This window comes from Heterocephalus glaber, unplaced genomic scaffold, assembly GCF_053883595.1.
Source record: "Heterocephalus glaber isolate CG9 unplaced genomic scaffold, H.glaber_assembly_v1.0 deba00000347, whole genome shotgun sequence".
NCBI classification, from domain to species: domain Eukaryota; kingdom Metazoa; phylum Chordata; class Mammalia; order Rodentia; family Bathyergidae; genus Heterocephalus; species Heterocephalus glaber.
This window is the reverse complement of record NW_028258143.1, coordinates 51,039,170-51,055,941: the sequence shown is the minus strand read 5'-3', so window position 1 is coordinate 51,055,941 and position 16,772 is coordinate 51,039,170. Positions and strand designations below refer to the sequence as shown.

Here is a 16,772-nt window from a genome sequence, read left to right as displayed (position 1 = left end):
GTTAAAACTGCTTTAAAGAGTCACTTGTCCCACTCTCATACTCATGTGAAAGTACAGAATAAAATTTTGGAGATGTTGCTAGACAAAAAAATTGATAATATAACATAGCCAAATGAGGGAATCGTCTAACTGTACAGAAAATTACTTATCTCTAGTCAATTTCTCATTTTCAAAAAAGTATTTCTGACAATACCAAATGAATCCTGCATTCAAAGATTTCCACTTTTATAATGTACCATTTGGGGTCTCCATAAACCAGCAAAAACTCAAAAAAGAGGCATCTTTTAAAAGGCCAGTAGTTTTTGCATAGCTGCCTAATGCCTGCTGTGTTGGCCTGTTTATGCTTGGTATACGTTTGTGTCTGAGAGAAACACACTTGGTTTCAGAGGTTTCCTTCACCCAGTTGCGTTAGGCATTGTTTCTTTGTATAAATGAAATTTGCATGTTTAATCATTCCATCAGTATTCCATTGCTCCTTACCTCCCCCACCCTCAGTCACATGTCCTGTCTTTGACTGCCATTTTTGTCTCAAAGGGGAAGTCCACCGTATGTTCTGCAAGGCCGGATTAGATGAAAAGCAAAATCTGGTTGATCGTCGCTTACAGGTTAATAGGAAAAAGCAAGTGAAAATGCATCGAGTGTGGGTTCAAGGAAAATTCCAAAAACCATCGCACTGGACTCAAAATAGTTCCAAATTGCTATTTTCCACTCCTTTCTCATGACTGAAATATGTACCATGCTAAGACATAAAACCAGAGGACTCTGCCCTTTAAAGATTCCTGAAAATCTTTTGTTTCTCAAAAGACAATGAGAAGAAAAGAGAATTTGTATTTCTTGGTATTGTATCTTGGGTGAGCTCTTTGTGCATTTTAAGTGCATGTAAGTTGATCTGAACAAGTGTACCATTTTATTGTATCTTCAAAAGTTGATATGTGCAAGCTTGTGTGGGTTTATTACATCTAAACATCTTGTTTGTTCTTTGAATTTTATAAGCATTCAATTAGATTACTGATATAAATGACATACTTTTGAGAAACCATAGCCTACTACATTTTAGAAGTAGAAAAAAATCTTTATTTATATACACATTTATCATCTTCTTTAAAGCATTTCACAAACAGTTGAACTCTCCGCCATTGTCACCTAACAGCAGAGAGGCAGTAGGCCTTGTTTCTAGGGAAAGTTACAAGCCCAAGATTGAAGTGTATTGTTTTTTGTCTGTTTTCCCCAAAACATGTGTTTCTTTATTTCAGGGATTAATATCTGAAATACACTTTTAGTTTCTTTCCTAAAATTAGGGAAGTATGGCCCATGCTAGCATTACTTTCAGGCTATTATTAGATATTTAAACTGTAAGTTCTCTTTAGGACAACCGTCATACTCAAGAAAATTCCTGTAGCAATTAGAAATTGACTTACACCATTGCATTACTTCAATAAGGACATATTTTGGCTTACAAACTGCAGTTTGTTTTTTTAAAAAATGGAGTTTCTAAGGTTGGTCTTTCATTATCCAAAATCTCCCGAGTACTTACATTGTGCTGAATTACATGGAATAATACAATCAGTGAAGACCCAGTCCTGTCTTCAGTGAGCATAAGTAGAGTTAAACTGGCAAGCCATAAAATCATGACATAAAATAACATATGAATAAATACTCAAATGGGGAACTTACTAATTAGTGGACTTTGATTGTGAGTCACAGAATTCTGGAAAAAAGGGGAACTTTCTTGAAAGGACCACCAATGGAATAATTTAATTTCAACTGTTTCTCCTTTTTGAATCACTTGAAATTCAGTTTTCTGGAGGGATGTAATCAATCCAACTTAAGTCGTGGGTTCGTCACTTGACAGGTTGAGGCAGGGAAGCTTAATTGATGGTGTCACCAGACAGGATGGGTTGAAGAAGGTTCCTCAGAGGAAAATCAAGTCACTGTTAGCAGAAAAGAGGAGGAGGAAGGCTGCTTTTTCTCCATCAAAACATTGTACAGTGATGATAACAATAGTCATAGTTCTAAAGAGAGAGAGCAGCTGTGAAAAAAGAATAGGGAAGAATCAGGCTTCTGGAAGGAGGTAGGCTGCAGGCTAGCCCTTGACCTTCTGTTCTCAGAATATTGTGAGACGATGAGTCTGTGTGGAATGGGATGTTAATGATAAGGTTATGATGAGGAATAGCAGAAAAGACATGGACAGGGAGAGTCAGCTTGTTAACAGCTGACAGTAGTAGGTATATTGACTTCTAGTTTCACCTGGAGCCATCTGAGGTTGGTTGGTTTCTGTTTCATCCTTACCATGGTAAGTACATTCATGAATGTACTTGGAGGATTTGTTGAAGAGTTGTCTGCAGAATGGAATGGAGTAAGATCAGAGTCAGTAGCAAGGAAGACCACAGAAAGATTTTGCATAAACTTGCCTTGGTGGCAAGTCCTTAGAAATACCGTTATCAAGGTTTCTATTTAAATATGCATACATCAGTAAATGTAAAAGTCAAAATTTGCTTGAGATGCTTAACTTAGTTTTATTTCATAATTAAACTGTGCATTTAAAAGCCAAACTCGTTATGAAAGTATTGCATACAACAAGGGCAGTTTAGATAAGTTAATGTTGCTATGGGAACCCCAGCAGATCTTCTTGTGTCTCCACTTAAAAATCATGGCCCAAGGTGGTTTTAAAAACAACAGAAGGTAAAATTATTCTCACATTCTCACACATGTAAATTGTACTGTCTCTCTCAGTTCTAAATAGGAGATTCAAGCCAGCCTCTTGACTGGCACAGTAAAATTCAGCTTCATGTCTTTCCATACTATATTACAGCATGTGAGTTAACCTTTAGAAGCTTCAAAAATACATCAACCAAATTTGGACTGTGAGACACAAACTGAGCTGCCTTGGGCTCTGTCCAGCGTAGACCTCCTATTCTACATGGCTGTACAGTAGGGCCTTCCTTTTCCCACATCCTCTTGTCCAGTCAGTCCTTCTGTCTCCTGCCCTACCTGTGTCAACCTCATCCTTAGCGTCTGCTGCCGAACAACAACAGCAACAACCAAAAAAGGCATAGGTTGTGTGGAGAATGGAAAGGGGCCTATCTGGAATATTAAGAATTTATGTCAATATTAAGAAATTATGCAGTGTTGCAAATGTATGTTTGGGCATTAACTTAAAATATTTGATAACTGCGTGCAATTCTAATTTCCCCCTCCAATTTATAAAGCTAGATCATTTGGTTAGGCAGAGTCTGATATTTAGAAATTCTTCTTCTAGCTAGGTGTGATGGCATACAACTGTAATCCCAGCACTCTGGGAGACTGAGGCAAGAGAACTGCAAGTTCAAGCCTAACCTGGGCAATTTAGCAACTTAGTGGAGACCCTGTCTCAAAATAAAACAATGGAAAAAGAACTGAGCATGTACCTCAGGGAGAACATCCTGGGTTCAGTCCTCAGTCACACACACATACACCACATCATCATCGTCGTCATCGTCGTCATCATCATATGAGGGAGCTGAATTTCAGCAAGACCATTTTCTAACAGAAAATTTTCTTTCATCTTCTAACATTATGGAAACAATGAAATATGTTAAAATACACCTCCATTTTTTTCTCTATTTCTAAAAATTAACTTTTGAGCATTGTCCAAATGTAAAAATTCTCACATGAAGAACTAACTGCTTCAGAAAGTTGTGAGAATGTCGAGATAACAGTTTCTATTATTATAAGTTTTACATTTAGTATGTCACATTTGTCTGCATTGAAACATCCAGTTAACACTGACTTCTGAGAACTTACTTGCTTTGCTTGTTTCAGTTCCATATGCTTTGTCTCCAAATTGTGAACACATCTTGATTTCTACCATTATGTAATTCTAAATCATTGCTGTACTCTAGTTTGTACATGAAAATTCACCCATCTGCAGATAGCTGCCTTTGTGAGAGCAAAACATAAAGCTGTCTGAACCATCTGGATTGGTAAACTTCAGGTAAGTTAAAATCTTGCCCTAAACCTTCTATGCTATATTCCTATGGCTTTCCAACTCATCAGAGTTCTGAAACCTGAATATATCATGCATTGTTACTTCTAATTGGTTCTGATGTTTATTATGCTCCTCACAAGTGCAGAGAACTTCACATTTGCATAGTTAATAGACCTCTTTCAAAGCTGCAGCTCCTCCCTCTTGCCTCTGTTAGTCATCAGTAGACTGCATGTTGTTGGAGCTATTTTCCCCACTTGTGAAAGTGCATTGTAAATTCTAGAGCACGAAATATATATGTGAGGTATTGTTATTAATAACAGCATTCACAATCTACAAGGTAGCAGACACAGTACTCAACAATACTTTTTCAATGGTTTTATGAGACATTGTGAGAATGAGAGTGATGTTATGGAAAAAGTATTGCCTAAGAGTCAGACAGGAAGTCATGGGTCCTAGTTCCTACTGATCTGCTTAGCAACTTTCCACTTGTCTGTGAGTGCTTAGTCTTGGTTATATTGTACACTGTACTTCATTTAATCCTCAAGCTGCCATGCAGCCATTTACCAGATCAGACTGGATTCTGAGGTGTTAGGTCACTTGCCCAGGAAGTCAGAGCTATTGAGTGGTAGAGCCAAAATGAGGACTCAGAATTGTCTGATTCCCAAACCTCTACTCACATCACTGCACTTGGAAGTGATAGGCTCAGGTGCTGCTGGGGAAGGTGTTGGAGAAGAAAGAGCTCCTGAATGAAGCAGACAGCTATTGCAACGGATGAGGGTTTGGGTCAGACAACCTTCAAGGTCACGGCTCATTCTAGATCATTTTATGAAATAAGTAGGTTGCCCTTGTCTACAGTTAAAAATTGGAAAAGAAGGGAAGGAAAAGGAACTGAGAGGAATGACAAAGCTAAATGCTTTCAATCAGTTCTTTTCAGCATTCTGCATATGCTCAGTGCTGCTCTTGCCCTCCCCCTCCCCCCAGGCTTCGCCTTTGGACTTGGCAGCCCTCCTAGCAGAGCACTCATCGCTTGTATACTCCTCACAGAAAAGGCCATTCTACACTGGAAGGTGAGGGGAGAGCCCTTACACTGTCCTCAAAAGGATTCGGTTCTATCATCATTTAAAATACGTGAAGTCGGGAGGTGTCAGTAATAAAACCTGAGTGAAAACATCTTTATTTAAAACATTGTATGTGCATTAATGCCACATTAATGCCAATTCAAGCATGAAATGTTGAGCATTTCTTGGAATATGGTTTGGGATTTGAGAGGCACAAAGGTACCTGCAAGATGTCTTTGGTGTAGTTATAAATATAAATAGAAGTAAAATAACAGTTGCATCTTCATGAATCTATATCGTGGCCTCAGAGCTACAGAGAGTAGATGCCAAAATTTGTCTTTCATTAACATATGCCTTAAATGACAGGGAAGAGGTGTTGAAGACAAAATTATTTTTTCCGATGAGTATGAGTCAGCAGTAACAAGCAAGTAATAATAGTTCTGCAAGTGAGAGCCTACAGAAGGTAAGAAAAATAGCATTGAACAGAAAAAGCAAATGTACCTGCAGGGGGCCCAGGGGGCTCAGAGCACAGCTCCCTTGAGTTCATCTTCCAGAGTCTGAGAGCACAGTGACCCTAACTCTGGCAAGTCAGGTTGGCCTGAGATGGATGGAGCACATTAAAACCTCCAGATGGTCAAAGACAGCCCACCCTCAGCTGCCAGTGAAGCTTGTCAGAGGCAAGCTCCAAGGTACCACTACTTGGCTAAGAGCTTAAAATAACAGCTTTTGATTCTCCAGTGCCTGTGATTTCACAACCACTTAACCTTTAGTAAGGAACAGCTAGAAGCAGGTGAATGAATAAATAACCCTTAACATTACATAAAGGGGGGGGCGGGAATCAATATTTCAGGAGCATGTTGATTTCAAGTAGTCACAAATACTGTCCAGGTAACTGTGTCCTTGGCATCCCAGGGCTTTGCGTCTTTAACTTTGATTTTCTCCAGCAGGCAGGCACTAAGTAGAGCCTGAGCTGCAGTGGGGGAAAAAATGCTTTTTTATCAGATGTTACCTACCAAATAAAACGAGCCATTGATTGCCTCCTGCCAGCCCCAAGCACTATTTCTCTTACTTGGGCTGATGAGGTTTGTAGTCCAGGAAAAATAGGAATTTTGTTATGCTTCTAAAAATTCTCTAGCAGTGTTCTCAACCCATTGCTCCTTTTAGTGACACTTCCTATTTCACTGCAGAAAAGGCTCAAATTAATTTTTTTCCTCAGTTAACCTTCAAATATCAAGTGTTACTTGTTTCAAAAAACATTGGGAAGGTGTCAGTCATCCTCTGAGTTTTAAGGCTTTTTATTGGGAAAAGGCACTAAAACTATGACTTCCTAAAAATTAATGATGAGACATTGTTGAGTCAATTGCATTAGTGAGTTTTAATTTTTTTTTTTTTAATGCTGTGTACTGAGCATAGGCAACACCATGCAATTGCTGCCTCATTTCCCTTGGCTGCTGCCTCCCAAGAGGACCATGTCTTCCTCCAGAGGCTGCCCTGCTCAATAGAATGATCCCTCCCCATACATCTTCAGTTGTGCCCCGCTCCCTCAGGTGAGCAGAGACAGTGCCCCCCCCCCCAAACAGCATTCAGAACTCACACTGCCAATCACCTGAAAGAAAATGGCTGAAATTGCCAGCGTCACATGCTGCACTGAAGCAAAGAAGGAATTTCTGCCTCCGTGGATAATTGCTTCCCTCATTGCTCATACTTCTTCCCCAGCCTTCGTTTATTTTAATGCACATATTCCACATTGACTTTCTAGAAGATATTTTAAAAGGGTTTTTTTAAAGCCAAATGAAAGATAAAATTCAAGATCCAGAAAAGTATTTATCCACACATCCCTCCCATGAATGTATTCTTAATCAACCAGTCTCTCTGAGTGTCTCTTCATTTGCAGCTTTGTTTCCTAATAGAACACTTGGGCTCTGGAGATTAGTGAGACAAAGCTTCATTATAATCATCCTTGTTTTACTCCATTTCTTATATGCTTTCCCTTCCTAACTCACTCTCCAGGTGCTTCTTTCTCTTGCCAAATAGTGCAAGGAAATACTTTTGCAGATCTTTTGTTTACTTTAGAAAAAAACATTGATCTAGGCTTTCCCATTCGGGAGTGCTGCTCATTTTCTGACTGGCCTTTAAAGTTTGGCTCAGCAGCAACTTGGGGATTTGTTTGCTACCCAGAGTGGAAGAAGTGGGATGCCCAGCAGCCCCAGGCTGAAATGGGATTAGGTTCTGCTCTTTCTCTGGGTGAGCAAGTGGGCATTTTCCTCATCATTTTTTCCCATTCCTCAAAGCTTTGATGTATAGTAATTTCGCTTTGACTTAAAATATATATGTGTATGTGTGTGTGTGTGTGTGTGTGTGTGTGTATTTCTGACACACAGCAGTTGTACATATTTATAGGATACAGCTTTGACTCTCTCCCTTACCTCAGTACAGATCAAACCCAGGGCCTCATGTTCACTACGCAAGTACTCTATCACTCAGTTATCCCTCAGCCCATAGCTTTCTAAAGACATCTAAAGCCATGATGACAAAGGATCATAATTTCAAAGCCAACTAGAGCTACTGAGCAGAAACCCTGTCTCTAAATAAAAATTTTAAAAGGACTGGGGTGTGTCTGAATGCTAGTGTTTGCCTCACATGTGCAAAGTCCTAGGTTCAATCCCCAGTAATTAACACACACACCTAAACATATACATTTTAATAGGGTGGTTTCTCCTCCAAATGCACACCAACACTGATCATGTGCTCAAGGAAATTCTCAGGAATAAAGAACTACTTCCTGTACTGTTTGGCAGGCTGCTTAACACATGCAGGGCTTACCTCTACTCCAGTTCTGTTGCCAGTTGCCTGGCCCAGTACAGGAGGAACTGTAACATCAGAAACATTTGGCTTGGGTTACCTCACTTTCTGGGTCCCAAGACTATTGAGTTAATGAATCCTTGGTAAAAACATGGTTGACTATTTTCTTATTTCATATCAGTTTTTAAAAAATCTTTATGCTTCCTTTTCTTTGACACATTTACATTGATTCTAGTTATGCAACTATATACTATAATTATGTTTACATGTGAATATAAATTACTGTTGGTTTATCCTACTTTGGGGAATTTATTCATGAGTTTGTCATGAGGTCAGTAACTTTCCAAAAAGAAAAAGGCTAGAGTCCATACTTTTATATATTAATGTATGTTTTTTGTTTTACATTAAAAGATGTTTGGGCTAGGAAAGTTGAATGATAAAGAAATGAAAGTAGAAAATATCAATAAATCAGAGATTTTACTACATCTAAGGTAGGTATTATCTTAAAGACTTAATCTGTAATATACAGTAATATGGGCAATAAAATAGCATATTCAAGGGGATATAGAAAAAGATCTTAGCATAGACCAGACCCAATTGAAGAAGCATGCCATATTGCCCAGGTGACAAGGAATCAAGGGCCAGTCCTTCCTCTGAAGTTCAGTCAGGCACAGCCAGTCCCTACTAGGACAGGCTACCAGCAGAAGTGAGCACCAAACTGCCTTATGAAGAGTAGGTAGTATTCACAGTCAGATTAGCCAGATACTGCCCCAGTGGCCCAAAGAAAAATGCAAGTCCAGGGAAGATTGTAGCAAGAGTGACTTATAACTAAGTCTCAGAGAATCATAAGCTTAAATGGCCCCTACCTGAGCTTGAACGAAGAGCCTAAGAAAGAGCCCTTGCTGAGGCATGGAAATAGGAAAGCTACAGAGTCCATGGACTTTTTTCTGCTTATCTGAAGGACATATCTACCACAGACATGACTAATAGGACATTTTGTTCTTGATACTTAGAAGAACCAAGGCTCGCCTTTATCTGATTCTTCCTCTGATTCCAGAGCCCTTGTATTTTGTGTTTGTTTTCCATCATGATGTGTCACAGGCATGAGTTTATTGATCTGTCATAAACTCGGAAAGATGGAACCCAGCTTTAGGAGAAATGTACTCAGAGAGATATGGGACGAAGGACTTACTGGCCAAGCAAGGTCATCCTCACTTCCCAGTGTGAAGGAGGGAAGTCTGGTTCCTGCTTTGCAGAAGGGAACATATTAGGTATCAGGTATAATGGAGTCATCAAGCGTTTCAAGGTTTTCTGTCCTACTGTAAGGGAATAAAACCGATGGTAAGACCAAAATAGCCCACTAGACAAGACTATCATGTGGAATCACCATCATCTGATTAGGTTTAAGAGAAGCCCAGAAAATAATATCCCTGTTCCCTGCTCAAGTTTTAAACCAAAGAGACACTAGGATGTCAACAGATGAAGAATAAAATGTCAGCTCAATTACTAATGAAGCTGATGCTGGAAAAAATAATTTGGGGTACATGGAAACAGTTGCCTTCCTAATATAGGACCCCAGAAGCAGGATCCATAGCCAGTCAACCTCATGTGAAGCCTATTACAGAGCACTGTCCTCTATGAGACAGAGTGAAGGGCTGTTTTATCTCCCACATTCACATATTAGATAAGTCAATCCAATCTCCCAGAAATGAGGAGGGCAAAACTATGGAGTCTTGTATCAGTTGTTGTTCCTATATATGGCAAGAAACAACAGGCATGGGATTTACCTAAACCTTTCATAAGTGCAAAGTACAGCATGGCTCACATAGCACAAGATGGAGTAGACTCTTTTTCCTTTGTCACTGGCTGAATAGTCTGCTCGGAGAGATACACTATCAGTGGTTCTTAAGCATTTATGTGTAAGTCTGTGGCAGCTCATCTGGGCTATAAACATTTGCCTTAATGATGAATGGAATTGGCAGGGTATGGGCTGACACAGTACATGATTAGAGTACTGGGAACTACAAACAATGAATTTCCAAAGTTATAACCAGTGACTTATTCTGGGAGCCCTACTACACTTACATCTTTACTAGGCTGCTAAATAAACAGCCAGGAAGTCTTAACAACTCTGCCCAGCACCATTTCCTCTCCGATTCTAAATGAGTAGTTGGCTCTAGACCAGTTTTTGTCGAACTATCTGAGGTGAAGGACCAACCAGTTATTGCTTTTTGTTTCATTATCCAGTCTGTCACAGACTTTTTTTTTTTGTAAAGATGAGTAACTAGAAAAAATTTTAAAACAAAGACATCCTCTAGTCCCTGCCATTTTACTTCCTGGTCTCTTGACTACCACTGCTGCCGCCCCCCCCCCCACACGGGGGCACGCAACAATCTCTCCCTATTACTGTCTTGTCACCAGTGAGTACCCGTGAAACACCAGGCTCTGTCCTAGGGGAATGAAGGGTTAAATAGCAAAAAATAAAGATAGATGATGTACAAGCCCCAAAATTTTAATTAGATTCAACAGGTATAAAATTACTTGTCCTTTCTGTCCCTACCTAGTCAATGACAATTCATTGACCAGAACACACCCACAATTTAAGCTGCTTTGCTCTAACTACAGAGGTTAGACTAAACATCAAGATCTGTTGGATCTTGGTACTTGTCCTGCTTTGCCTACTGACCTCTTCTCACCTTGAGGTCTACAGTGCCAGGGCTTCAGCTCTTGACCTAGAAAATATTTGCTGCAGGTGTTGGTTGCTTGTTCCCCTTTTTAAAATTTTGACTTTTTGTGAATATGAGAATGGTGCAAAATAGTTTCTGTGCTGACTCAAAATGGAAAGGGAGATGGTTTTATTTTGTTGAAGTAAAAATGTGTGTGTGTGTGTGTGTGTGTGTGTGTGTGTGTGTGTGTGTGTGTATACAGGTAGGAAGGGGTATGTATTTCACTGAACAAGTCTTTAAATGTTGAGTTGATGCCAAACTCAGGGACCATGGAGAACTTGGGAAAAGACCAGAAACAGATAAAGATTATTAATAGTTTGGGTCATGATTAGAGGCTGAAGAAAATGTTTTTGTTTACCCTAAAAGGAAAGTATGCCTGAAGATGAGAATAATGGCCCCCAAGTGGAAACAGGTAAACCAAGAGTTATCAGAGAAGAAACATGGATTCCATTTTAGAGAGAAAGTCTAGCATCAGAACTGATGGTTGTGTGACCTTAAGACATTTAGTATCTCTAAGCCTCAAGGTCTTCAGTTATAAAATGAAATAATGCTTACCCATGGATTGTTGCAAGAATTAAAATATAAAGCACATCAAGTGCTAGGCATGATCCTGGAGAATATGGGTATTTAACAACTGAAATTTGTTTCACTGTTAATTATTTTGTACCAAGGATGGTAGGGTGGTTAATTTTAGGTTGCAGCTCGACTGGGTGAAAGGTACCTAGAAAACTGGTGAAGCCTTGTCCTTTGGTAGGTCTACGGCAGAGGAGAATGATATATTGTTGGTGGAGTAAGCTGAACAGATTGGCCTTCAGTGTGGACGGGCATCATCCATGGCTGGGGGCTCAGACAGAACAATGGCCAGAGAGAGGCCAATTCTCTGTCTCCTAGAGCTAGGATACCCAGTTTCCTAATAAAACCCTGTGTAGGGCCAGGGATTTAGCTCAGTGGTTCCACTGCCTGCCTCGAAAGCGCAAGGTCCTGAATTCAATCCCCGGTACCAAAAAAACCACAACCTTTGTGTGTGTGTGTGTGTGTGTGTCTGTGTGTGTGTGTAGTGTCTATCTCTCTGGTGAACCCTGACTAATACAGGTGGTGATTGTCTCACTTTCTTGTCACTGGGACACAGTAACCCACACCTACAGCTTAAAAGAGGAAACATTTGTTTTATCTCACAGTTTGTAGAGGTTTCGCCTACAGTTGGCTGACTCCAAGCCAGGGTAGCATGGCAGAGGGGTCTGGCAAAGGAGGCTTGCAGGAAGCAGAGAGCAGTTGAGGAGGGAGGTAGATAGACCCTGCCAGGCCACAACCCCAGTGACCTGCCTCCTCCAACCGAGTTTCACCTCCCCAAATCACATCTAGTTATAAACTCATTAGTAGACTAATCCACTCATGAGTATCACACCCCCATGATCCTATCACCTCCCAAAAGCCACAAGGCTTTGCGGGCACATCCAGATATAAACCATAACAGTGATCCAGTCTTTGTCTCCTTTGAGCAGAGGAGAAATGGTCTCTTCCTATAGTATAAATAATTTAAATTAGCCATAAAAACTTCCTAACTGGAAACAGTTGAGTTTTCTTATTTCAGAAAGTAATTTCTGTTTCCTTGGTTTGTGTTCAATTCAAGTCAGTAAACATTTAATAAGCATCTACCATGTGCCAGAAACTGCTAGACACAGAAGGGAGAAATGCATGTGACTTGACCCTGCTCTGTAGATGCCTACAGTTCAGGATGGATGCTCATTTGTCCAAGATATGGTAAGCACCTCCTACTTAAATCTTTGGCTCCATCAGGCTACTAGCATTTGACCACAGTAGTTTAGCCAACCCCATCATATCAAGTATCTTCTTTTTGAGACCCTTTTAAGGGCCCTCCAAGAAGAAATTTAATCAGGTGCTGCTCAGAAAAAGCCAAACAAAGCATGTGAAACAAGTCCTCAAGGTTTAGCTCCTGTACCACCTACTCTATAGCATCCCAGGTCACTTTTGATAGTGGTCCCCATAACTTCATGCAGGTCATCTCCTGCTATGGAACTTAGGGCTTTCATTCACAGTATCCTGCAGGACTCTTCACTGTCAGGACAGTCTGTCCAACTTGTTACAACTGAGATGAAACCTGGGCTACATTGAAGAGATCTGCAAGATCACTCCCAGGAGGCCACAGGTTGCTTCAAAGTCTTACCCCACTACCTTCCCCTAATCAGTGATGACCAACCTTTTAGAGCTTTCAGTGATAACCAACAGCCAGCTTTGGCACATGTGCCATAGATTCACCACCACTGACCTACATGATCATCCAAGCATAGGACTTGATCTGACTCACCTGCTGACACAGTTTCACCTGATTCTCACATAAATTCAAAAGCTAGCCCTTGTAGAGTCCAGAAATAAATCTTTGCATATATAGTCAATTAATTTTGTTAAGTGTCTAAACCATTCAACAATGGAAGGACAATCTTTTCAGTAAAGGTTATTGGGAAACTGGATATCCATGTGCAAAAGAATGAAGCTGGACCCTTATACCAGATACAAAACTTCAATCAAAATGATTAAAGCTGGGCATGGTGGCACATGTCTGTAATTCTAGCACTTGGAAAGCAGAGGCAGGAAGATCACACAAGTTTGAGGTCAGCCACTGTTGCCAAAAAAAAAAAAAAAAAAGGATTAATGGTAATCCTAGTACTCATGAGGCTGAGGCAAGAAGATCACCATGAGTTCAAGGCCAGTCTGAGCTACATAGTGAGTTCAAGGCCATCTTGAACTACATAGTGAGACCCTGTCTCAAACCAACAAACAAAATTGGTTTGAAGACTGTAGCATCAGCATTACAGGATAAGTTGTTAGCAATTCAACATCTCAGGCCCAACTGGACCTAACAAATCGGGTTCTTCACTTTAATAAGATCCCCCAGATAACTCCTGTTTATATTTAGATTAAAATTGCTCTAAAAACCCTCTAACTGCACCGTTTGGAGCAATGGGTCTCTACTTTGGTTGTTTATAGAAGCACAAAGGAAACTTATGAAACCTACAGGTGCCTAAGTTGTACTGAATTCATCTGTCTAGGGTGATGGGGCTAGGCATTCGTGTTTGTTATTCTGTGGAGGATTTTGAGGTTGAGTCGGGGTTGAGACCCACGGAGTTGTGACTTAAAGGAAAATGTAACAATGCTGTGGATTATGAACTGGCTTACAGTTGTGAGAAGCAGAGTGAGATTATGAAATCTGAGTAGGTCTTAACCTAAATATGTAACTAGTAATGTGAAAGTACAGTTTCCACGTAGAAGCCATTTCTCCCCTAAGAGTCTTCCTCTTTAGTTCTTATTTTTCTTTTCTTTTCAATTCACTTAACCCTAGGGGATCTCAGCAGCCTTCTTAACCTCCACTCAGTGGTGCCCTGGCCCTCTCACCAAGCCCAGTAAGAAAGTCATGCTCCTGCCCAGTGCCCAAAGCCAGCGCTGCTGCTGCAAAGGCCAGGCACAGGCCAGGCACTGGGGGAAGCAGCCACCACTAGCACTTTGCCTGCTGGTGCTGTTTGGTCGATGCGCCCAGAGACTCACTGGGCTGAAGCCACCTGCCCAGGCATGTTGGAATCCCAGGAGTAAGCACATAATGCGTTTCCAGACCCCTTATAAATCAGCTTGGTTGCCATGACCCACCCCCAACTTGAAGCAACTTTGGTATTTCTGCCAATCTGCAACTTCCACAATTTCTTTAGCCTCTTCCCACATTTTTTTCATTTTTATGAGTCCTTCCGGAGAGCCCAACCAGAATCTGCCATGATCTAAGTGAATTGAAGAGTAGAGAGCCTCATCTACTACACAGAACTTACTTCTCCTGAAGACATGCTTTTCTTTCTGTGGTCACAGGTGGGTAGAGGAGGCTCTCTCTCTGCAAAGCTGTGTAAACATGTATAGATTAACTCATATTCTTCATTTCTACCCCTGTAACTAGTTTTTAAGAAGTTGAAATTGAGTTTTTAGTCAGTTGGTGTTAGAAAACCTTTATTAAAAAATTTGAAGGTGAAATTCAGTTTAATCAATATATCAAATCTTAATTGAATTCCTGCTGTTTCCATCACTGGAAAATGACTAACAGCTTTCCCATTGTTATTGAAATATTCATCTTCTTTATAAATATTTTGACATTTCTTGAAATGCCAAAAATATGCATGATGTGTAGTATATTGTCAAGAATTGGACAGGGTTCTTGTTCTGGCATAAAGCTTATTTTGGGTGGGGAAAGATGGTAGTTGATACAGCAGATAAAAAAGTAGGATAAGGGAATATAATCATTTTTATCAATATGGTATATTTCAAGATAGGTCCTAACAACCTAATTCCTCTGCAGGAAATATACCCTAAATGATTGAGAGTCATTGTTGGAGTTGTAAGTTTTGGCTCCTAATTAAATATGTGTCTTTGAGGAAGTCAATCTGTTTCTGCCTCAGAATATTTATCTGTAAAATCGGGACATTGCACCAAGAGTCTAATAGTTTGTTTGAGCTCTAAAAGTCAGTGATTCTATGAATTCTCAGCGAAATTATGGATTACCAAAAAGCAGAAACAGCATTTTCTATTTTTTCCCAACTCCTGATTTTGCCATCTTATGGAAAAAAACAAAAATAAAGATAATTAAAAGTAGGGAAGAAATGGACTTAGCATTATGCCATCTGACATCTCAAGTTTTCATCTTATGTTCCATTCTAGTACTTGAACATATGTGTATATATATGTATATGTTACATAGTTACAATCATAGATCAGGTAATATTTTATATTTGGCCTACTTGACTTAACATTATAACTTTTTTATATAATCATTATTAGTCATAATACTAGTTTCAATAGTTACATGGTCTGTATTTCACTGATGTACCATGTTTACTTACCCATTCCTTATGCTTGGAACTTTGGATTGCTTTCAGTGTTTGATAACATAAAACACAGTAGCAAATTTTTTATCATGTGGGTCCTTTTAAATAACTCTTAAAGAATACATTTCTAGGAGTGTGGTCACTGAGTTAAAAGAGCCTCTTTACCATTATTTATAAGTATTAGCAAAATACTATAAACGTTCACATATGATAGATGTTGTTGCTACCATATCTGAGAGTAACAGTTTAAACCTCCCCAAAGGTGTACTATGAAATGATACTTAGTGTTTTAATTTGCATTTCTTTGATTACTGGCAGCCTTGAATATTTTTCCATATGAGATTGTGCTTTATCTTATGTGAATTGTCTAGCTGCGCCTTTTCCATTATTTTGGCTGTGAAACCCTGGGTGAGTCACATAACCTCTCTGTGGCTCATTGTTCTCATCTGTAAACAAGATAAAAATAGTTCCTAACTTGTTTCAAAAGGATCAAGTGGATGTCTTGATGTAAAGCATGTAGGATATTGCCTAATATAAGGAGAATCTTAAAACTTGTTCGGAGTAGCATTAAGATATTAATGCTTGGGCCCAGGGTTTAGCTCAGTGGCACAGTGCCTGCCTCAAAAGCACAAAGTCCTGAGTTCGGTCCCTAGTAATGCTTTTCATAACGGTTTATAATTTCCTCTTATACTTATATAAATGCATAAATATCTTTGATTAACTTTTAAGAGAATTCTTCATGCGATACCGATGTGGCTCTTTTAGTCTGCTGGGTTTGTAAAAATATCTTTCTCAGTGTGTTGTTTTAATATTTGAATTAGTTTTGCCTGTGTATACAGTCATGCACGTGCAAGCATGTGAGTATATATTTTTCTCCCAAGTCCAAACCCATGGTGTCTGTACAGAAAGGGCAGCTTGTAAAAATGTTACTGCCTGACCGTGCTCAGGATGCCACACACCCAGCTCTATTCGACCCAAGCATTGTTCGGCCAAGTCATTTAGGAAAAATAAACAAAACAAGGCAAAATTAAACCACATACACACATAAAACTCAAATACCAAAACACACACACACACACACACACACACACACACACACACCCCAAACAAAATCCTAGATGTATCAAGTCAAAGAGATGAAAGAAATTCTAAACCATAGGAATTTCTCTTTAAGAGTAACTGATTCTTTTTAGGCAAATCTAACTTTGGTCAAGTGGAGAAAAAACAAAAAGGTAGCAGCAATAAATTGCCTTTGAGAGTAAAAACCTCTTAGAGTCCACAGTCTCATGGATTGGGAAGGTACTTAGGGAGGGAATGAAGCACAACTCCAAATGGCAAAGCT

The 16,772-nt window shown here is 39.7% G+C and overlaps 1 protein-coding gene across 6 annotated transcripts in view; it reads left to right on the top strand.

Annotated features, from left to right (window-relative positions):
• The window catches only part of Mettl8 (methyltransferase 8, tRNA N3-cytidine), a 60,860-nt gene extending 44,328 nt beyond the window's left edge, over positions 1-16,532 (top strand). For all 6 annotated transcript variants that reach the window (XM_004857662.3, XM_004857661.3, XM_021238537.2 and 3 more), the window contains one exon: positions 535-16,532. In XM_004857662.3, coding sequence (XP_004857719.2) covers positions 535-722 — 188 coding nt within the window. In that variant the 3' untranslated portion in view covers positions 723-16,532. The remainder of the gene's footprint in view (positions 1-534) is intronic.
• The last annotated feature ends 240 nt before the right edge of the window (positions 16,533-16,772 follow it).